Source organism: Chelonia mydas, chromosome 26, assembly GCF_015237465.2.
Source record: "Chelonia mydas isolate rCheMyd1 chromosome 26, rCheMyd1.pri.v2, whole genome shotgun sequence".
Classification (NCBI taxonomy): domain Eukaryota; kingdom Metazoa; phylum Chordata; order Testudines; family Cheloniidae; genus Chelonia; species Chelonia mydas.
Window position 1 is genome coordinate 15712331 of NC_057859.1, and position 22877 is coordinate 15735207.

Consider the following 22877-nt stretch of genomic DNA (forward strand, 5'->3'; position numbering starts at 1 on the left):
AGCATGGGGAAAGGGAGGAGAACAATCCCCGCAGTCTCTGCTGACCCACCTAGTGGGTCAGGGGATAGGCCAGGGACCTTCCCCTCTGGTGGGACCCACAGTCCAGGTCACCTCCTCTTGTCTCAAATAGGGAGTTGAGGGGAACCCGCCCTCTACTCCGGGTTCCAGCCCAGGGCCCTGTGGATTGCAGCTGTCTACAGTGTCTCTTGTAACAGCTGCGTGACAGCTACAACTCCCTGGGCTACTTCCCCATGGCCTCCTCCCAACCCCTTCTTTACCCTCACCACAGGATCTTCCGCCTGCAGCCTGATCACGCTTGTACTCCTCAGTCCTCCAGCAGCCTTCTCACTCCCTGCTGCTTGCACACCCTCCCCTACCTGATGGGAGGTCCTTTTAAACCAGCTGTCCTGATTAGTCTGCCTGCCATAATTGATTCTAGTATGATCTTAATTGGCTCCAGATGTCGTAATTAGCTTGCCTGTCTTAATTGGTTCTAGCAGGTTCTTATTGTTCTAGTGCAGCCCCTGCTCTGGTCACTCAGGGAACAGGAAACTATTCATCCAGTCGCCAGTATATTTGCCTTGGACCAGACTCCTGCACCCCACTGGTCTGGGTCTGTCACATACTGGAACTAAAGGAGTAGCTTCATTACCTCCCAGTAGTAGTAGGCTATTATTTTCTTTACGTACCAGTCACTCCGCAGTGACATAGGGCGCTTAGCCAGTTCCTGACACGCAGGTATCCCCTTTTGGTTAGTGAATCGTTCAGGAACCGATGCTGATTTCTACAAATTGATCTGAGATGCATCAGTATAGTTTGGACAGATGATTTTCAGCTCTTGGGAGTGGTTGTTTATCCAAATCACATCGAATTGTTTCGACACCCTGGTTGGATGACGGAACCTTTTGAAACAGAAAAGTAACAAATAGCCAATAATGAATTTTTCAGTAGGGATTTTTGGCTGTGGAATCGTCAGTGCTAAAATTCCCCCAAATTCATCTTCCAGGAGCATTTTGACAACTGTCCAAACACTCGCAATTAGCAAACGCTAGAACCCCATGAAATGTGGCAAATCCTTCATTCGGCATATTGGGCTGTATTAGTAGGAGCATTGCCAGCAGATCGAGGGACGTGATCTTTCCCCTCTATTCGACACTGGTGAGGCTACACCTGGAGTATTGCATCCAGTTTTGGTCCCCCCACTACAGACGGGATGTGGACAAATTGGAGAGAGTCCAGCGGAGGGCAACAAAAATGATTGGGGGTTGGGGCACATGACTTACGAGGAGAGGCTGAGGGAACTGGGGTTATTTAGTCTGCAGAAGAGAAGAGTGAGGGGGGATTTGATAGCTGCTTTCAACTACCTGAAAGGGGGTTCCAAAGAGGATGGCTCTAGACTGTTCTCAGTGGTAGCTGATGACAGAATAAGGAGTAATGGTCTCAAGTTGCAGTGTGGGAGATTTAGGCTGGATATTAGGAAAAACTTTTTCACTAGGAGGGTGGTGAAACACTGCAATGCGTTACCTAGGGAGGTGGTGGAATCTCCTTCCTTAGAGGTTTTTAAGGTCAGGCTTGATAAAGACCTGGCTGGGATGATTTAGTTGGGGATTGGTCCTGCTTTGAGCAGGGGTTGGACTAGATGACCTCCTGAGGTCCCTTCCAACCCTGATAGTCTATGTTTCTATGATTCTATGAAAATAGCTGGGAAACAGGATTTTCTTTGACTTCCGGTCCGACCCAATTTGTTGACTGCCATGCACACAGGCAACAAAAGTTACAAGCAGAACAATGTGATCACCAATACAGATTTGTTTATTAAAAATCAGGCCAGCAATATTAAATTGATCAATAAATAAATTCCAAAAATACCCTCATTTATAATTAACATGTTAACAGAAGTTACCAACAGTGAAATAGTTAGAGCAACTTAATTTTGAATTAAAACAACACAATAGCATGTTTACAGAAAAAAAAATCACGCTGCATGATGATGGCCATTCCTCCGTCTCTAATATTTATATTATTTAATGTATGTGTATATTAGTCTCACAGCAAAATGACTGATCAAGTATTATTCTTTTCTGAACTACAATCAGTTACTTACATAGTAAAAAACATCCTGATTGGTTAATAATTTAGATCGGTTAATAATTAAATCCCACAGTGTTTTAATATCATGAGCTGAAGAGACACAATAAAAAGCCTTAGTCTTGCTGCTTTAAACTCATGGGCAAAGGGCCGGTTTCCATAGGGCATAGGGGACAAATTCCTAACGCAGCTGGGTCCTGCAACCAATTGAGTAACTTTACCCAAGTCTCTAAGGCCTGGCTCCGCAAAGGTATTTAGGCACCGAACTGCCAGTGGGAGTTAGGAGCCTACATATCTTTGTGGAGCTGTGCCTGAGTGTTTGCAGAATCGGGGCCTGATGGTGTGATATGAACAATAATAATTAATGAGGCCCTCCGGGTACAGCACAGATAATTTACATGAAATTAATATACAATGATCCCGCAACGCAGAATGGAAACCACCCCCGCAAATCTGCATGGTTGGGCTGATAAAGCTTATGAGAAAGGAGAGGTTAAAGTGGGTCTGGGGGAGATCCACAAGCCGGGGCCGATCCACAAGCCAGGGGCCATCGGCCTTAGCTTGGTCACCAAAGCTGTGGAAGGTGGGAGAGAAGAGACAGCCACTAAGATAAGCCTCTAATAAAGAGGGCTCTAATATAGAGCTCTCACGCCAGTAAGAGGTTAATTCTAGATGCTGGAGCTGGATCAGACCCACTGGCCCATGCTCAAGGATAGGGCAGGGCACAAAGCAAACAGAAAGACACAATACATACATGTTAGAGATGTGTTACAGTCACGTTCTGAGCCATGAGCCAGGGCTCACTCATAAATACAACCATTCCCCCATGTACTTAGTACATACAAAGATTCTGCTGAAACCAGTAACTGCCGGTTTGGGATGTGTGCTCAGTGCTTGGACTGGGTGAGGAAGTAGTTGGTGATGAACACTTCCCCAAGCCGGTTGGTGATGCCAACGGGCTGGTTGTTCTGGGGGGAGGTGCAGATGTACCAGCCGCGGTGGGCGGCTGACTCGAACTGGGCCGTGCTCTCGTTTTCCACCTTGTAGAAGATGAAGCGCTCCAGCTCGGCTCCGTCAACATCCTTCAGGATATCGGCCTCCTGTGGCACAAAGGGCAGCCCGGTTAGAAAGAGAGGCCAAAGGAGAGAGCTACGCCAGGCCTCTCTTTCTAACTGGGTCTAGCAGGAAGAGCTCTCCTGGTTCCCACTCCAGTGCGCTACCCATTGCCCTACACTGCTGCTTAGATTGCCTGGGGAAGAGGACTGGGCAGGGAGCTCTGGGGTTGGCATCCACAGATATCCAGTGCTGCTGGAAGCTGGGAATGCCCCCCAGGCAGCCTGGAATTATACTAGTTCTCACCCAGGGGGAAGGGAGAAGTGGAAGCGATGGGTTCAGGTACTGGGTGATCCCACAACATGTGGGGGCCTGATCAGAGCCAGGGTGAGTCCCGGTCCGATCTGCTAGCAGGAGTAGAGTAGCCCATTAGCCCTGCAGGAGCTGGAATCGAGCCTGGCTCCTGCATCATCCACAGAACGATTTACTAAGCTCTGGCTTTGCAAGCTTTATCGCTGTGGCTGGCGCATGAGGCAGACGGATCCCCACTCAGCTTGCAGGGCCCAGCGGTGGTTTATAGGGCTGGCAACATTGCTGGGGCGCTGGCGTGACAAAGAGAGAATGCCCGTGGAGACCACAAACCCTCCTCCGAGCAGAAACCCACTTTACTTCCTGAGTGGGCGGCTCTTGGTTTCTCAGAAAGCGAGTGGCAAAGCAGATGCCTGAGCCCGGAACACCCCCGCCCCCTTACCTCCAGCTGCAGCACCGGCTGCTGGCCATTTTGCACACAGGACAGGTAGAGACTTCTCCCCTTGATGCCCAGAGCGACCGGAAACCTCATGGAGCTCTGGTTGCTTGTGCCGCTTTTCGGTCTATAGAGAGCCATGTTTAACTTCACTGCAAGACGGGGAAATACGGAATCAGCAACGGCACAGAGAACGGCTGTCTGCATTCTGCGGGGAGAGATGCAGCCAGCGCCAGGAGCTAACTAGGGGAGCCACTCCACAAGCTTCCTTGCCATGTGTTCAGAATGTCCTGGGCCAAAGCCATGCAGCGTGTACGCCCCCAGGGTTCCCCTGGTGTCTCACTGGGGGCTTGGAACGTACAAAAGCTCAGATTCTCCAGTCCAGCGGCCCCAGGTGGAAATCAGGGACCTGAGTACAGGATTCAGACCAGCTGCTTTGGCAGGTGTGAGGAGCAAGGAGTTCAACACAGAGGAAGGGCCCTCTCTTGGGATTGCCTGGGGGACCACCCTGGCCTTTAATAAGAGATTGGCATGGCCTGGCTATCTCTGTGATTGGCCTGGATGTTCTCAGGGCCAGTTGAGATGGGAAACCAGAGCTGTGAAAACTGATCCAGCCTGGAAACTTCATCAGATGAGGTTTCTCAGGGGGCTTCTGGTATCACCCAGATTAGAAATAATGTAGCCCAAAAACAGATGAGCAGAGTGCATGGGAGAGTGCCAGGGATTTGGGTCCTTCATCGGGGGAAAGTCAAAGGTTAGGCTAGCATTTTGGGTGAAGGTTTGGGCTGATGCTCGGGTATTGTCCAGTTCTTACCTTGGTGTGTGATGCTGGGGCCTTGCAAATGCATTGCCACCAGCTGGGCGGGAGCCTCCAGCTTGAAGCACTTCTGGTCAGTGTCCCGAATTTCGTAAGAGATGGATCTGAAGTAGCGGTAGATGGAATCCACCGTGTGGGTGACATTGTGACTCTCGAACGAGATGGTCTCTGAAAACAAGAATGCGAACAAGGGTTAATATCTACTGGCATTCTCTGAGCCCATGCTCGCCTCTCCTGCACATGGTCCCCAGAGTGACTCAGAATGCAAGGAACTGATCGGTGTGTTTGTGATTTAATCAACATTGCCAAGATGTGTGTCATAGGCCCTGTACAGCTAACAGCTAATGGGGATTCCCCCTTTTCCTTAGTGGCAGGGCCTGTGCTGTGGGGTCAGGGGTTGGAGTCCTGCCTTGGTTCTCACTGCGGAGTTCCTGGCAGCTGTGAGTTTGCGGCAACACTCAGTTAAAGTATTTGCTGAGAGCCTGGTAGCTGCTGGGGACTGAAGAGCTGCCTGTGACCCACAGCGATGGGCGCCTTTCCCTGACTGGAGCAAAGGGTCATATTGGCCACCCCTTCCCTATCCAAGGGACTTGACCTCTCACCCTTCCAGGAACCAGGTCTCATACACCCGGTGCTCCTGCTGGGAGGCAGGGGGAATGAACTGGTAACAATCAGACTCTGCTGTTCTCAACCATCCATCTCAAAACACTTGACCATCAGCTCCATTGCATTGGTGGCGAAACTTAAGGCTGAGTGAGGGGAATGCACTTGGACAGGTCCCATGGTTAGGGCACTAGCCTAGACCTTAGCAGACCTGGGTTCAGTTCCCTGCTCTGCCACTGACTTCCTGTGTGACCGTGGGCATGTCACTTTGTCCATCGGTGCCTCAGTTTCCCCAAGTGTAGAATGTGGAGAATAGCCCAGCCCCACAGGGGTACTGTGGGATAAAGGCATTAAAGATTGTGAGATGTTCAGGCCCAGGGCCTAAAGCTATGAGGCACCTAACTCGCATTGATTTCAATACCTTTGAGGATCTGAGCCTTAGACAATCTGGTGTCATGTAAATGCCTTTGGTAGCTCTCTAGCTCGAGACTTGCCCCCCGACGCACAGAGCTGGCATTAGTGGGGCTCCAAAGCCCCTTGTGTGTCCCCCCTCAGCCCCAACCCTTGGATGGGGTCACTTAGCTCCAGAGATCCCCTGGGGCCGTACCGAAGACAGTATCGAAGATGCCTGTCAAATCATCATCCGTGAATGGTCTTGCTTTCAATGCCTTCTTCATCTTCTCTGTGGCGATCACCAGCACCACGGATCTGCGGAAGACCTTGGGAGAGGTCTGCTCTGTGAACTGCAACTGGATGCCCAGGTCGCAGGCTGAGCAGCTCTGGGACAGGGAGCAGGGGCTCGAGCCTTGGTTGGAGCTCTGTGGGCAAGGAAAGCACTGTGAAACAAGCTGCTGCCCCACCCTCCCGTAAGAGCTGCTTTAGCCTCAGCAGCCGCCAAGGCCGAGCCAGGGTCTTCCCCCTCCATGAGGCAGACCAGTGGTAGGAATCTCCTCTCAGATCCACCCCAGGGCTCCTGTCAGTGCCTGTTCTGTGCTGAGAGCACCCATGGGTGAAACATGACTTCACTGATGCCAATGGGCCAGTGGCCCCCAGTGTGAGCCGCGAATCCCCTGCCCCCTATTTCTCCCCAGCAGGTGACAGGAGAAGCATCTGCCCGTGTCCCTCAAGGTGGCTTCTAGATTGATGGATCCAGGGAGACTGGAGCAAACCATCCCCCAGCAATCCTGGCCACTTGCCACCCGCCTAGCCAGCACCACCACTGATTGCAAGCCAGCCTCCTTCGCTTTCCCCTGGAGGGTGGGGGCTGAATGGTGAGGGGACGCTAACAGCAGGTAGCCAGACAGGCCCAGGGTCAATGCCAGCTGCTGCTGGACATGCTTTTGCTATAGCCCTGCTCTCTGCATTCACTCAGTCATGCAGTTTCACTGGGCCAGACATTCCATGGCCCCTAGGCCCAAGGAGGACACTATCCCACTATCACGTGGGAGCTAACTGGGGCCTGACCCCTCTTTCACCAGGGTATAAAATCCCCAGGAAGGGCTGTTGGACTGAGACACCGATCCTTACCTTCCCCAAGTAGGGGTGGTCGACTTCGTAGAACTGTTCATCGTTCACACTGTAAGCGAGGGACAAACAAACAAAGCCAGTTATTCCCCAAAGAAGAGATTCTACAGCAGTTACAGGTTCAGGACGAGTGGCGAAGGCATTTACACTATCGTAAGCTAAGGAGACTTAACACAACAAAGATTTGCTGGCATTGCTATGCTGGTTTGGGCTGAAGCTGGCCTTAAGCAGTACCTAGGCCTCGTGCTGTTTCTTTGCATTGGGGTGAATTTCACGGAGAAACTCCAGCAAGAATCCCCAGCTCTGAGACCCTAGAACATGGGGAGTCAGTAAATCCAGGGTTACCTGCAGAACTCCATCAACTCCTCCTGCACATCAGGAACGGCTGCCATAGCTGCTTCTCGCTTATGAAACCTAAGAGGGGAAAAAACCAAAGATGTTCACCCTTGCACCCTGTGCACTTACAGCCAGCCATGGAGAAAGAGAGACTAACATACAGGCCACTGAAATCAGTCAGACGTGTGTCCCCTTATGCCACCGCTGAATCTGTCCTTGTAGCAATAAAGCCAGGGAGCTGGTGGCAGAACACCTGGGAACAGGAATATTGGCAAGACTTCAAATGAAGGTAACGTGCTTATTTGCTGTAATAATAGGGTGAATTGATATGCTTGCTATTTGGACACTATGGTGAGAAGAGAAATAAATCTGTATCTAGGTGAGAACGTACTGTGAAAGCAAGCAAGCCAGCTGGATCGCCCTGTAGATCAATTGATCGACCAAGGATTGATAGATATTGCATGCCAGCTAGTCTTTAAAAACAAATATCTGTCAGAGATGCCGAGCGCTTGCAGCTCCCAATGATTTCAGCTCAGCACCTCTGAGAATCAAGCTGTACCTGAGTTCAAAGCCCCAAATATGGTTTGCACCATCTATTACAAAGCTCTTCTAAAACAGCATGCCATGTATTTCTATATGCCTCCACTGCAGGCGAGGCTGCCTCTTAAATCAGCAATGTCTGCTGATCAGGAACTCCCAACCCCAAGTGCCAGCTTGATATTGCCAGCTGCAAATGAGCTCTGAGCACAATACCTGTGTGATGCGTGCCGCTGGCCCTTCCTACTGGAGGACTGATCTCTGTCTCTCTCTTTGAGTGTCTCAGTGTTGACTGGTTCCTTGTAGCTGATGGAGGAGCGTGATATAGAGGGCAGAAGAGGAAGAAGGTGTGGTTTAGCTGGGAACTTCCCCAGAGATATGGGGACATAAAGATATTCTTGTAAATTTCACAAGTGGGTGAAGTACAGGAAAAAAGGAAACTCAGTGATCAATACTGAGAAACTAACCTGGCCTGAGAAGGAGACACCCCTGCCCCGGCAAAGGAGCATGCAAATGAAGGATGAAAACTGTCCCCACTGCACTTCAATTCCATGAGGTCTATGCCCCACATATGTCCCACTTCAGCCCTTTGGACAGATGTGGGACATAGACATTATGCTGTCTCTCTATCGGGGGGCGAATTCTGCCCCAAGAAATTTCACTGTGGCCCAGGCAAGCCCTCAGGTTTCCTCCCAGTCCAAACCAGGAACATGATGAGGATGCCATCTCACTTCAGTCGTGGCAAGCTCCTTGAGTCCCTTTCCTGCTAATGTTTCTATTCCCAGAGAAGACGCACTGCCTCCTGTCTCTTCAGTCCGCCAGCATACCCGCCTACTGGTCACATAGGCTTGCTCTGAATGATCTGCTAGCTGAATCTCTCGGTAATCACTGCAGAAGATGCGGCTCTGCCTAGGACAAGACGTTTAACCCTGTTTGCCAGGAGGCCGGTGGAGCCTACCCACCTTACTACACCGCCAGAGCATGATTGTTAGCAAGATTCACTGCTACAAGTGGGAGGTCCAGTCCTGGGTGCAGCTGAGCGCTGGCAGTTTTCATTAACTCCAGGAAGAACTGTGTGTATGGCTAGGGGAAGCTTTTTTTGGCAAAAAGTAAATTAACCAAAAAATGCACTTTTTGGGACATCAATTCAGGTTGAGTTTGGGGAACAGTTTCACAGAAAAAACTGAGAACAAACATTTTGGAAATGTCAAAACTTTTCATTTAGACAAAACAACCTGAGATGAACTATTTTGAAATGACATTTTTGAAACTTGTCTGGAGTGTTGCGCTTGCTGGGTTGGTCCCAGGATATGAGAGACACAAGGTGGCTGAAGCCATAACTTCTGCTGCTGAAAGTGACAAGGTCTGAGTTTACAGAGAGCTCTTCTTTAGGTCTGGGAACGGCACCTAGAACGTCACAGCTAATACAAAGGTGGAACAGTTAAGGAGTTAACACACGTTGCAAGAGAACATTCAAGGTGAAGTGGGCAATCAATACCTCCAAAGTCATAGGAAAAAGAAGAGTTCCTGGGTTACAGATTGTTGAAATGACCCATAAATCTAGAGTCTTTATTCACTCCATGATTTTTGGAGCCTAGCAGACTTAGGAATGTAACTTCCCCGGATCATCTTTTGAAGGTGTTGTGCAGTTTGAAACTAAGTGTCAAATCAAAAATGACATTTTTAAATGGAAAAATGTCAAAAATATTTTTAGGATTTGAAATGCGTTTCAAAATGCTGATCCGAACAAACAGTCACCTAAACCAAATTTCTCCAGTTTTTTGACTTGGCGAGAAACCCCCCAACAAATTCAGACCCGGTTATAAACAAACCAAATTTTCTTTTTCGGATTTGTCTGTTCAGACACCGAACTGAAAAAACAACTATTCGTTCAGCTCAAATTGCGAGCAGTCGGCTCCATTCAGGGTCAGGCCCAGTCTCTGCTAAGTCTAGTGTGCTGAAATGCTTGGGAGGTGGGAGAAGGACCTTACCATGAAGAAAATTTAAGGCAAGGAAATGGGTGCAGAATAAATAATACTAATTAACATCCCGCCCCTCCCCCAGCCCCTCCCGGACTCTTATATAGACAAATTTTCATCAGTAGCCTTCGGGTATGTCTATGCTGCAATTAGACACCCCAGCTTTCCCCAGGCCAGCTGACTTGGGCTCACACGGTGCAGGCTAAAGGGCTGTTTAATTGCAGTGTAGAAGTCTGGGCTCGGCCTGGAGCCCAGGTTCTAGGACCCTGTGACCCTTGCTCCTTTCTGCCCCCCTGCCCTCCACCCCAGCCCCAAAACTGGAGACACTCCACCCCCCGCCACAGTCCCAGGGCCACAGCGGGGAGTGAGAGTTCCCAGAGCCCTGAGGCCGTGGCAGGGAACGAAAGCTCCTGCAGTCCTGGGGCCACAGCCACGCTGGGGCTTCCCTCACCCCGCCTGCCTGCCCAGCACTTCTGTCGGGTACCAGGGTCAGGGTGCTGTGGCTTCCCCCGCCCACCCTGTGGCTTCTGCCAGGGCTCCAGGCTTCCTCCACCCTGCGGTGGGTTTCTGCTTGGGTAATTATTTTTCTGGGGGCCCCCAAAAGGGTCCCAGCTGAGGGGAGGGGGAACTGGCTGGAATAGAGGGCAAGGAGGACATGGGCTGGCAAAGAGCTGACCAGAGTGGAGTGTGTGGGGGGGTGGCTGGGTATACGGCTCAGCCTATGGAAACAAGGAAGCAAGGACCCTCTAGTAAGCTGCTGCCTCTCATCTCTTCAGGAAGCAGCAGGGTGTGCCAGAGATGTTCCTCTGGCAACAGCAGCAAACAGGAACTCTGGGGCTGATGTTAGTGGAAATCTGGCATTTCCAGGTTTCTGATTATCACCAAAATCAATAGGGCTCTTCCTACTGCTCCCTCGAACATTCCCTGGCATTTGGGAATGGATCGGATGTGGGTTTCAGAAGTTGCCAAGCCACGGACAGAGAAACAAACAGAGAAATGCCAGCTAGCGAGACATCAGTCCCAGTGTTAATGAAAAGACCCCTGAAGACTGGGACTAGTTCTGGTGGCCACACTTCAGAAAAGATGTTGACAAATTGCAAAAGACTGAAATACCCAAAACACAGGGCCTGGTAATAATGGGGGGCTTTAACTACCCAGACACCTGTTGGGAAAGTTATATGGCAAAACACAACATTTCCAATATGTTCTTGGAACGTATCAGGGACAACTTTTTGTTCCAGAAAGTAGAGGAAGTAACCAGGGGGACAGACATGATAGAGTTGATTCTGTCTAATAGGGAGGAATTGGCAGGGAATCTGAAGGTGAAAGGCAGTCTGGGTGACAGCAATGATGAAATGATAGACTTAATGATCCTAAGGAAAGAAAGGAGTCAGAGCAGCAGAATAAGGATAACGGACTTCAAAAAAGCAGACTGATAAACTCAGAGGACTGGTAGGTAAAATCCTATGGGAAGAAAATCTAAAGGAAAAAGGAGTTCAGGAGACCTGGCAGTTCCTCAAAGAGACAATATTAATGGCACAACTGCAAACTCTCCCGATGCAAAGGAAAGCTAGGAAGGACAGTAAGACAAAATGAGTTACACCTGACCAGGAGCATTAAAAGCAATAAGAAGAGTTTATTAACATACATACCCTGACGGGTTCAGTCACAGAGATCCCCTGGGCACTGTCACCTGATGTGTTGAAAATACCTCAGCCTGTTTTCCCTGCCAGCCTGGGACTTCCAGAACCCTGTCTTGTTGAGCCAGACATGCTAGCCTGGTACAACACAGACCCACGGTCTGGACTACGCCCCCAAAGCTGCAGGATTTAAGTGAAAACTGCTCAGCAGGTTACTTGTCTCCAGCACCCAGACACCCAGCTCCCAATGGGATCCAAACCCCAAATAAATCCATTTTACTCTGTATAAAGCTTATACAGGGTAAATTCATAAATTGTCCGCCTTCTATAACACTGATAGAGAGATATGCATAGCTGTTTGCTCCCCCAGGGATTAATCACTTACTCTGGGTATTAATTAATAAACAAAAGTGATTTTTATTAATTATAAAAAGTAGGATTTAAGTGTTTCAAGTAATAACAGACAGAACAAAGTAAGTCACGAAGCAAAATAAAACAAAACACGCAAGTCTAAGTCTAATACATTAAGAAACTGTTTACAGGTAACATCTCACTCTCAGAGATGTTCCAATAAGCTTCTTTCACAGACTAGACTCCTTCCTAGCCTGGGCACAATCCTTTCCCTTGGTACAGTCCTTGTTAGTTCCAGCAGACATCTTAGGTGGTAAACAGGGGCTTTCTCATGACTGGCCACCCCCTTTGTCCAGCTCCACCCGCTTTTATAGCTTTGGCACAAGGTAGGAATCTTTGTGGGTCCTAACCCCTCCTTCTAAATGGAAAAGTACCATATTTAAGATGGATTCCAGTATCAGGTGATGTGGTCACATGTCCTGTGAGACCCCAGCCTCCATTCTTCCTAGGCTGGCCCGCACATGCACAAGAAGGTTTGCAAGTAAACAGAACCATTGGCAGGTCATTGATTCTGAAGCACCCTTAATGGCTTCCACTTAATATGTTTACATCAATGATACAAGTTTATGTCTTATTCTCCTAACTCCAGACCCAGAAATAACACACGCAAACAAATGGGATGAGCACACTCAGTAGATTATAAACTTTGTAATGATACCTTACAAGAGACCTTTTGCATAAAGCATATTCCAGTTACATCATATTCAGATTCATAAGCATATTTTCATAAAGCATATAATAGAATCATAGAATATCAGGGTTGGAAGGGACCTCAGGAGGTCATCTAATCCAACCCCCTGCTCAAAGCAGGACCAATCCCCAGCTAAATCATCCCAGCCTGGACTTTGTCAAGCCTGACCTTAAAAACTTCAAAGGAAGGAGATTCCACCACCTCCCTAGGTAACGCATTACAGTGCTTCACCACTCTTCTAGTGAAAAAGTTTTTCCTAATATCCAACCTAAACCTCCCTCACTGCAACCTGAGACCATTACTCCTTGTTCTGTCATCTGCTACCACTGAGAACAGTCTAGATCCATCCTCTTTGGAACCCCCTTTCAGGTAGTTGAAAGCAGCTATCAAATCCCCCCTCACACTTCTCTTCTGCAGACTAAACAATCCCAGTTCCCTCAGCTTCTCCTCATAAGTCATGTGTTCCAGTCCCCTAATCATTTTTGTTGCCCTTCGCTGGACGTTTTCCAATTTTTTCACATCCTTCTTGTAGTGTGGGGCCCAAAACTGGACACAGTACTCCAGATGAGGCCTCACCAATGTCGAATAGAGGGGAACGATCACGTCCCTCAATCTGTTGGCAATGCCCCTACTTATACAGCCCAAAATGCCATTGGCCTTCTTGGCAACAATGGCACACTGTTGACTCATATCCAGCTTCTCGTCCACTGTAACCCCTAGGTCCTTTTCTGCAGAACTGCTGCCTAGCCACTCGGTCCCTAGTCTGTAGCGGTGCATTGGATTCTTCCATCCTAAGCGCAGGACTCTGCACTTGTCCTTGTTGAACCTCATCAGATTTCTTTTGGCCCAATCCTCTAATTTGTCTAGGGCCCTCTGTATCCTAACCCTACCCTCCAGCGTATCTATCTCTCCTCCCAGTTTAGTGTCATCTGCAAACTTGCTGAGGGTGCAATCCACACCATCCTCCAGATCATAAATGAAGATATTGAACAAAACCGGCCCCAGGACCGACCCTTGGGGCACTCCACTTGATACCGGCTGCCAAATAGACATGGAGCCATTGATCACTACCCATTGAGCCCGACAATCTAGCCAACTTTCTATCCACCTTATAGTCCATTCATCCAGCCCATACTTCTTTAACTTGCTGGCAAGAATACTGTGGGAGACCGTGTGAAAAGCTTTGCTAAAGTCAAGGAATAACACGTCCACTGCTTTCCCCTCATCCACAGAGTCAGTTATCTCGTCATAGAAGGCAATTAGATTAGTCAGGCATGACTTGCCCTTGGTGAATCCATGCTGGCTGTTCCTGATCACTTTCCCCTCCTCTAAGTGCTTCAGAATTGATTCCTTGAGGACCTGCTCCATGATTTTTCCGGGGACTTAGGTGAGGTTGACTGGCCTGTAGTTCCCCGGATCCTCCTTCTTCCCTTTTTTAAAGATGGGCACTACATTAGCCTTTTTCCAGTCATCCGGGACTTCCCCCAATCACCATGAGTTTTCAAAGATAATGGCCAATGGCTCTGCAATCACATCCGCCAACTCCTTTAGCACTCTCAGATGCAACGCATCCGGCCCCATGGACTTGTGCTCGTTCAGCTTTTCTAAATAGTCCCGAACCACTTCTTTCTCCTCAGAGGGCTGGTCACCTCCTGCCCATGCTGTGCTGCCCAGTGCAGTAGTCTGGGAGCTCACCTTGGAGTGCAACGTCACACATACATTATAAGCAAGAGAAAGATGAAGGAAACCGTAGGTCCGCTACTTAGTGGGGACGGAGAGCTAATAACAGATGACATCAAGAAAGCTAAGGTGTGTAATGCCTATTTTGATTCAGTCTTCACTAAAACGGTTAATGGTGACCAGATACTCAACACAATAAAAATTGAGAACCGGGGGGAAGGAACATGGGCCAAAGTAGGGAAAGAATAGGTTTAAGAATATTTAGACAAGTTAGATGTATTCAAGTCAACAGGGCCCGGTGAAATTCAACCTAGGATACTTAAGGAAATAGCTGAAGCAATTTTGAAGCTATTAGCAATTTTCTTTGAGAACTGCTGGAGGACAGGAGAGGTCCTGGAAAACTGGAGAAGGGCAAACATAGTACCTATCTTTAACAAGGGGAACAAGGAGTACCTGGGGAATTATAGACCAGTCAGTCTAATTTCAGTGCCTGGAAAGTAACTGGAGCAAATTATTAAAACAAACAATTTATAAGCACCTGAAGGAGAATAGGGTTATGAGGAATAGTCAGCATGAATTTGTTAAGAACAATCATGCAAAACCAACTTAATTTCCTTCTTTGACAGGGTTAGTGACCTAGTGGATGGGGGAAGTAGTAGATGTGATACAGCTTGATTTTAGTATGACTTTTGACACAGTTCCGCATGACATTCTCATAAGCAACCTAGGGAAATGTGGTCCAGATGAATTTACTGAAAGGTGGGTGAACAACTGGTTGAAAGACCATACTCAAAGAGTGGATATCAATGGTTTGCTGCCAAATTGGGAGGGTGTATCTAATGGGGTCTCACAGGGGTCAATCCTGGGTCCGGTACTATTCAATATTTTCATTAATGACTTGGATAATTGAGTGGAGAGTAGGCTTATAAAATTTGCAGACCCCAAGATAGGAAGAGTTGCAATCACTTTGGAAGACAGGGATAGAACTCAAAAGGACCTTGACAAATTGGAGAATTGGTCTGAAATCAACAAGGTGAAATTCAATAAAGACAGTGCAAAGTACTTCAGTGAGGAAGGAAAAAAAATCACATGTACAACTACAAACTGGGGAATAACTGGCTAGGTGGTCACACGGCTGGAAAGGATCTGGGGGGTTATGATGGACCACAAACTGCACAGGAGTCATCAGTGTAATGCAGCTGCATAAAAGGCTAATATGATACCAGGGTGTGTTAACAGGAGTGTGGCATGTAAAACACAAGAGGTCATTGTCCCGCTCTGGTGCGCGGCTTCCAGTTATGGGCACCACCATTTAGGAAGAATGTGGAGAAATGGGAAAGAGTCCAGAGGAGAGGAATCACTCTGTGAAACTCTGTAGCCATGTTATGTCAGACTCGAGGAGCGTAACTCTAGGAATTAAAATATTGATGACATTATGGCATCATTTGCGTGCAAAGACTCCAAGCCACAGCCTCTTCCTTGAGCTTTGTGGTTAAAACACTGGGCTGTGATACCAGAGCTCTTACTTCAGTTCTTGGGTTTACCCCATATGCTCTGTTTGACGTGGGGCCAGGCTTCCCCTCCAGGACCCACAGCTGGGACTGGAGCTTCAGAACAGCTTGGCTCCCACTTTGGCCTTTCACATGTGCAGCGTTCAGAGCTCTGTTGGAAACCCTGGCCATTTATTCTGGTGCTCTAAGGGGAGCTGAGCTCTTAATTGCCCAGTATCTCGGCTCCCCACCTTCCTCCCACCCTCAGTCTGGCTTGTCTTTTTAGACTGTAAGCTTGCTGTCTCACTTATGTTCTGATGATGTCTCTGCAGCACCTAGCACAAGGGGGGGGGGGGGCTCATCTCCGTTAGACCCTCTGTGTGCTCCTGTAATACAAACCACATGGCTAACCGCAGATGCTCATCTATCATGAATCAGGCCCCCCAAATTCAGCAGATGGTCTTAAACAAATCATGCAATCTGACAAGTAATTAAATCTGGGTTTTGTTTATATTTGAGCCAGTAGTGAATCATAATGTCCAGCGTTTTCTGTAACCACATGGGTTATAAAATTACATTGTTGTTTTAAAAGAAAGCTGACTGGTCTGGAAATGAAATACATGATGAAATCAATGCCGTACAAATGATACTAAGGAAAACTATTAGCCTGGAGGCTTTGTCCGCATTGGAAGATTTTATTCCCCCTTCCCCCACAATGGTTAAGTGCTAGTATGTTGGTGGAAGTACTAGAGTAGACCAGGTGCAGATATTTTGGTGCCTACCCTCCCAGCACAGAGAAAGCACTAGTGATTTCAGTGGGAGCTGCATCTCTGTACACCCCGGGCTCTCTGACCCAGTTCTACCAAGGCTGGGGAAAGTCAGCTCTGTGCAATGAGGAAGAAACTTTGCTGGCTGCATGCAATGAATCAGTGATTTCCCCACCCAGTTTGGCTCGCTACCCATCTCCTTCTCTTTGCTGAACTGAAATGGCCCATTGTGCAAAGCTGGCAAACCGGGTTGTGATTGCGCAGCTCTTCTGGAATAACTAACTGATAATAGCTAGGCTGGTAGATGCAGCAGGGAGCCGGGAGCACTGGCCATGGCGCAAGACCTGAGGCCTGAACCAAAGTCAGCAAAAGCCAGGCTATGAGCAGAAGGCAGATGTTGTCATGAAGCAGACGTTTGCCTACAAGTTCATTGTCCAGCAGAGGAACTTGGGAAGAACACAGGCCCACCTAAGTATGAGGTATTCATGGAAACACCTTCCAGAAGGCTAGGACAGGTACACCCCAACAGAGAGTCATGACATAAACCCATTCCTTGGAGATGGTACAGGACCACACCGCCCCCGCCCCCGCCCCAGACAAGGACAGGAGGACAGAATTTTGCATGGAGATGTTTTGTTCGAACCAGCAGGTACAAAGTGAAGGGCTGGTAACTAACCATGTCAGGAACATGATATGTAACTTGTTTGTATCAACGTATAAAACAGAAATTATAGTGGGGCACCTTTGTCCAGCCGAGGGGTCAGCAGACAGTTCCACCGCTGACTGAGCAGGTACCATTTTCATGGACATACATGTGGTAGCATACCCATGACCACGGAGCCAGGGAGCTAGGACCGTGCCTCATCGACAATTAACCTGGCCGAGCGCCTTCGCCACCGAACTGCGTCTGTGGTCTTTCTGGGTAGTACACTCAAGGTCTGCTGGGCCAGCTACCTACACAGAGCTGGGATGGCATATGGAGAGAACACACACATGCCCGCCGGCTGACAACAGTAGAATTCAGCTAGTCGGGAATGATTCTAACTTGACTTATCTGAGCAATAAAAGTGATTTTATTCCAGAAAGAAGTATCTGTGGGGGAACTATTTCTGAAGAGCTATTGCAGAGTATACCAATCTATTTCCCCACTTCCCCAAGGCCAGAATTTGTCTGGCTTCAGCTTCCATAGAATCATACAATATGAGTGTTGGAAGGGTCGTCAGGAGGTTATCTAGCTCAAAGCAGGACCAATCCCCAACTAAATCAATTCCATCCATTCCATCTTGTTCTGCCTTTTTTTGGCTACATTAAACAGCCCTCTGCTATCAGAAATCTTTCCTCGTATAGACACTTACAGACTGTGATCAGGTCACCACTGAACCTTCTGAGGGGGGAAAGACAGTAACAGCAAACGTGGAAATAGCAGAAGTGCTAAATGACTTTTTTGTTTCAGTTTTCACCAAAAAGGTTAGTAGCGGTCAGATGTCTACTATAGCGAACACCAGTGAAAATGAGGTAGGATCTGGGGCTAAAACAGGGAAAGACCAAGTTAAAGATTACTTAAGACAAATTAGATGTCTTCAAGTTGGCAAGTCCTGATGACATACCTCCTAAAATATTCAAGGAACTGCCCGAGGAGATATTTGAGCGATTAGCGATTATCTTCAAAAAGACATGGAAGACGGGAGAGATTCCAGAGGACTGGAAGAGGGCAAATATAGTGCCCATCTATAAAAAGGGAAATAAGGACAACCCGGGGAATTACAGACCAGTCAGCTTAACTTCTGTACCCGGAAAGATAATGGAGCAAATAATTAAGCAATCAATTTGCAAACACCTAGAAGATAATAAGATGATAAGTAACAGTCAGCATGGATTTGTCATTAACAGATCATGTCAAACCAACCTAATAGCTTTCTTTGACAGGGTAACAAGCCTTGTGGATATGGGGGAAGCGATAGACGTGGTATATCTTGACTTTAGCATGGCATTTCATACTGTCTCGCATGACCTTCTCATAAGCTAACTAGGGAAATACAACTTAGATCAATGGTTCTCAAACTTTTTCAACTGGCGACTCCTTTCAGACAGTAAGCCTCTGAGTAGGACCCCCCCCCCATTAAAAATTAAAAACTCATTTTTAATATGTAACACTATTTAAATGACAATTTTATAACCCTGTTGTTTAAAATGAATTTACCTTTTCTCACCGCTTTTAAATTAAGACTGTCACGGAGTCCCCGGGCGATGCTCTGGGACTGCTCCCTACGAAGCCAGGCAGGATTCTGGTGAAGTCTCCTCTCTGTGAGAAGGCTGTCTTCAGGGCAAGAAGCTCACACAACTTCCACCTTCCTGGGTCTGAACTTGGAGCATTCAGCATCCTCTGCCCCTCCGTGCACTTCCCACAGCGAGTCTGCCCAGGCGGGGTCCTGGGGAAGACAGAGGGTCCTGCCCCAATCTCCGCAGTCAGACATGACTCTTAGCCAGCCAGTAAAACAGAGGTTTATTAGATGACAGGAACATGGTCTAAAACAGAGCTTGTAGGTACAGAGAACAGGACCCCTCCGCCGGGTCCATTTTGGGGGGCAGTGAGCCAGACAACCATGTCTGCATTTCACTCCACGTCCCCAGCCAGCCCTCAACTCACTCACTCTCCAGCCCCTCCTCCTCTGGGCTTTGTCCCTTTCCCCCGGCCAGGAGGTCACCAGATTCCTTTGTTCTCCAACCCTTTAGCTCTCACCTTGCAGGGGGGAAGGGCCCAGGCCATCAGTTGCCAGGAGACAGAGTGTTGGCCATTTATGTACACTGGCCCTTTGCTCTGCAACAATCACACCCCCTTATCCCACCCCCTAGAGACTTAAGAAATGCATAAGGGAAACTGAGGCACCCCTACAGTATTCAGAGGAAACATTAAGAATAGTCGCACTTCGTCACATTGACTAAAACACATTTTTATTGAATTATTGTTATAAGCAGAAAAGTTATTTTTTAAAAAACAGTTACTGTTTAATACTGCGGGGGTGGGGCATGAAGAAACTTTATTACTAGCACTTTTCACAGAAGACTCACTAGTGCCCCATTGCCACCCTTACCTCTGCACTGCTGCTGGTGGCAGGCACTGTCTTCAGAGCTGGGGGGCCGGAGAGCGAAGGCAGTGTCACTGCCAGCAGCAGCGCAGAACTGCAGAAGTAAGGGTGGCAATGCAATATGATACCAACCTTAGTTCTGTGTAACATTTGACCTTTGAGCGTTAGCTGCTCACTGGGTGCTCTGGTTTAGTAGCCTGATCACAGAACGTGCTTCACCAGATCACAGAGCAGGTGGGGCAAGTTCTCAGATAACACAGCACCTGAATTGCCAACGGGGGCCTTGTCTGGGGGCCAGGTGGCATGTCAGGGGAAGGGCCAGCAATGGTCTGGCAGGGGGTGTGAGTAGCAGGGTCAGAAACGGGCACAACTGTACCCTCCAGGGCTTGTTGGCAAATTCAGTCTTTGCGAACAGGGTCAAACAGGTCTTATCATCACTGGTAAAGAGGGCTTAATAAACCAGAGATGGACGTTATGAAAATCAGCGTACCTAGCAATGACTTTTCCTACTGGGAAGGGGAAGCCTCGAAAGCCGTTATGAGATGGACTTATCTGGGGAGCATCATTCACGATAAGGGTGATTGCACATCTGAGGGAAAGCTCAGCATCGGAAAAGCAAAGACTGTGTTTCAAAACCTCAAGGCAGGCTGGAAGGCAGGGGTGACGGATCCTTCCTAAAAGTTTTTTTGGGGGGTGAGGCCCCAACCCCTCTGTGGCCCTGCCCCACTCCTTATCCCTGAGGCCCCACCCCCCAGTCAATCTGGAAGTCGGAGCCAGGTGGGGGAGTACCCTCTACCGGGGTCATGGGTTGGAAGCTGCTCTCGGGCTCCCACATCCCAGGCAGGTGGAGTGTCCACAGCTGCCCAGGCTCCCCAGGCCACTCTTACCCAGGCCGGGCTCCAGCTTCCAGCCTGGCTGGACGCAGGGTCTCAGGGGGTGAAAAGGAGAGGCAGGGAGCTGGGCCCATGATGAAAAGTGGATGGGCCAGGTCCCTTGGCCCCCCCTGTTCTGGCACCCCTGCTGAAGGACCAGTGTGGTCAGTGAAAACACCAAACTTTAAGGTCTTTAGAAGCAATATTCTGGATGAATGGACTATAAGGTGGATAGAAAGCTGGCTAGATTGTCAGGCTCAACAGGTAGTGATCAATGGCTCCATGTCTAGTTGGCAGCCGGTATCAAGTGGAGTGCCCCAAAGATCGGTCCTGGGGCCGGTTTTGTTCAATAACTTCATTTATGATCTGGAGGATGGCGTGGATTGCACCCTCAGTAAATTTGCAGATGACACTAAACTGGGAGGGGAGGTAGATACGCTGGAAGGGAGGGATAGGATACAGAGGGACCTAGACAAATTAGAGGATTGGGCCAAAAGAAATCTGATGAGGTTCAACAAAGACAAGTGCAGAGTCCTGCACTTAGGATGGAAGAATCCCATGCACCACTACAGACTAGGGACCGAATGGCTCGGCAGCAGTTCTGCAGAAAAGGACCTAGGGGTTACAGTGGACAAGAAGCTGGATATGAGTCAGCAGTGTGCCCTTGTTGCCAAGAAGGCCAATGGCATTTTGGGATGTATAAGTAGGGTCATTGCTAGCAGATTGAGGGACGTGATCGTTCCCCTCTATCCAACATTGGTGAAGCCTCATCTGGAGTACTGTGTCCAGTTTTGGGCCCCACACTACAAGAAGGATGTGGAAAAATTGGAAAACGTCCAGCGAAGGGCAACAAAAATGATTAGGGGACTGGAACACATGACTTATGAGGAGAGGCTGAGGGAACTGGGATTGTTTAGTCTGCAGAAGAGAAGAATGAGGGGGGATTTGATAGCTGCTTTCAACTATCTGAAAGGGGGTTCCATAGAGGATGGATCTAGACTGTTCTCAGTGGTGCCAGATGACAGAACAAGGAGTAATGGTCTCAAGTTGCAGTGGGGGAGATTTAGGCTGGATATTAGGAAAAACTTTTTCACTAGGAGGGTGGTGAAGCACTGCAATGCGTTACCTAGGGAGGTGGTGGAATCTCCTTCTTTAGATATTTTTAAGGTCAGGCTTGACAAAGCCCTGGCTGGGATGATTTAGTTGGGGATTGGTCCTGCTTTGAGCAGGGGGTTGGACTAGATGACCTCCTGAAGTCCCTTCCAACCCTGATATTCTATGATTCTATGAAGGGGCCTGATTCCTCTCTCACCTACACCAGGTGTAAATCAGGTGCACTTGTGCTGACATCTGTGGAGTTGTAAACAAGCTTGAGATCTGGAGCAGGCCTGGAAGAGAGACTGTCAGTGTGAGATTAGGATCTATCTATGGCACTTAATATTTGAGCAGCTCACAATCTTTATCCTCAGCACTCCAGGGAGCTGGGGCAGTGCTGTTATCCCCAATGTACAGACGCCGAGACTCAGGCTTACATCCCCAAAGGTATTTAGGCTCCTACCTTCTTATTGATTTCAGTGGGAGTTAGGAGCCGAAATACCTCTGTGTGAGTACTGCTAGTAACCACTGCACCATCCTTCTGCTCTCAGAATTAGCACCAGTTCTCTCTCGCCCTGTTGGACTGTGAGCTCTTCTGACTGGGATGGTGTTCTGGTCAGCAATGAACTAAACCTGTCATCGTTAGCAATGGGACCTGGGAGGTCATCCAGGAAACCCTGATACAAACACCAAGGTTGTGCATAAGTAGGTGGGACAGTTCAGTTGAAGCCTTGCACAATAGCAAGCTGGTCAAACCAGAGGTCCAGGAGCTGGCTGTCAATTACAGGTATTGTAATCATCTGATCTGCAGATAGAGACATTCCTCCATCACAGCCAAACTCTAAGATACAACCGCATTTGCTCCGATCCCTCAGACAGAGACAAATACCTACAGGATCTCTATCAAGCATTCTTAAAACTACAGTACCCACCTGGTGAAGTGAAGAAACAGACTGACAGAGCCAGAAGGGTACCCAGAAGTCACCTACTACAGGACAGGCCCAACAAAGAAAGTAACAGAACACCACTAGCCATCACCTACAGCCCCCAACTAAAACCTCTCCAGCGCATCATCAAGGATCTACAACCTGTCCTGAAGGTCGACCCATCACTCTCACAGACCTTGGGGGACAGGCCAGTCCTCGCTTACAGACAGCCCCCCAACCTGAAGCAAATACTCACCAGCAACTACACACCACACAACAAAAACACCAACCCAGGAACCAAACCCTGCAACAAACCGTGGTGCCAACTCTGTCCACATATCTATTCAAGGGACACCATCATAGGACCTAACCACATCAGCCACACCATCAGGGGCTCGTTCACCTGTACATCTACCAATGTGATACATGCCATCATGTGCCAGCAATGCCCCTCTGCCATGTACATTGGCCAAACTGGACAGTCTCTACGTAAAAGAATAAATGGACACAAATCTGACATCAGGAATCATAACATTC

The 22877-nt window shown here is 48.5% G+C and overlaps 1 protein-coding gene across 1 annotated transcript; it reads right to left on the bottom strand.

The window, feature by feature from the left end:
* Positions 1-1791: 1791 nt before the first annotated feature.
* On the bottom strand, positions 1792-7996 carry LOC102933972 (interleukin-1 beta). The gene is made up of 7 exons (XM_007066017.4): positions 7920-7996; positions 7176-7244; positions 6834-6882; positions 5914-6124; positions 4701-4871; positions 3893-4038; positions 1792-3188 (listed from the first exon to the last, which is right to left on the bottom strand). Exons 2-7 carry the CDS (start codon positions 7220-7222, stop codon positions 2976-2978), a joined length of 837 nt encoding a protein of 278 aa, XP_007066079.1. The 5' UTR covers positions 7223-7244; positions 7920-7996; the 3' UTR covers positions 1792-2975.
* Between the last annotated feature and the right edge of the window lie 14881 nt (positions 7997-22877).

Bases quoted from the DNA above. Each gene is read 5' to 3' on its own strand.
- LOC102933972 (XM_007066017.4), bottom strand. From the start codon at position 7,222: ATGGCAGCCGTTCCTGATGTGCAGGAGGAGTTGATGGAGTTCTGCAG. The intron at 4,872-5,913 runs GTACGGCCCCAG...TCTTGTTTTCAG, and splicing joins CATCTTCGATACTGTCTTCG to AGACCATCTCGTTCGAGAGT. The intron at 3,189-3,892 runs GTAAGGGGGCGG...TTTGTGCCACAG, and splicing joins AGCCGGTGCTGCAGCTGGAG to GAGGCCGATATCCTGAAGGA.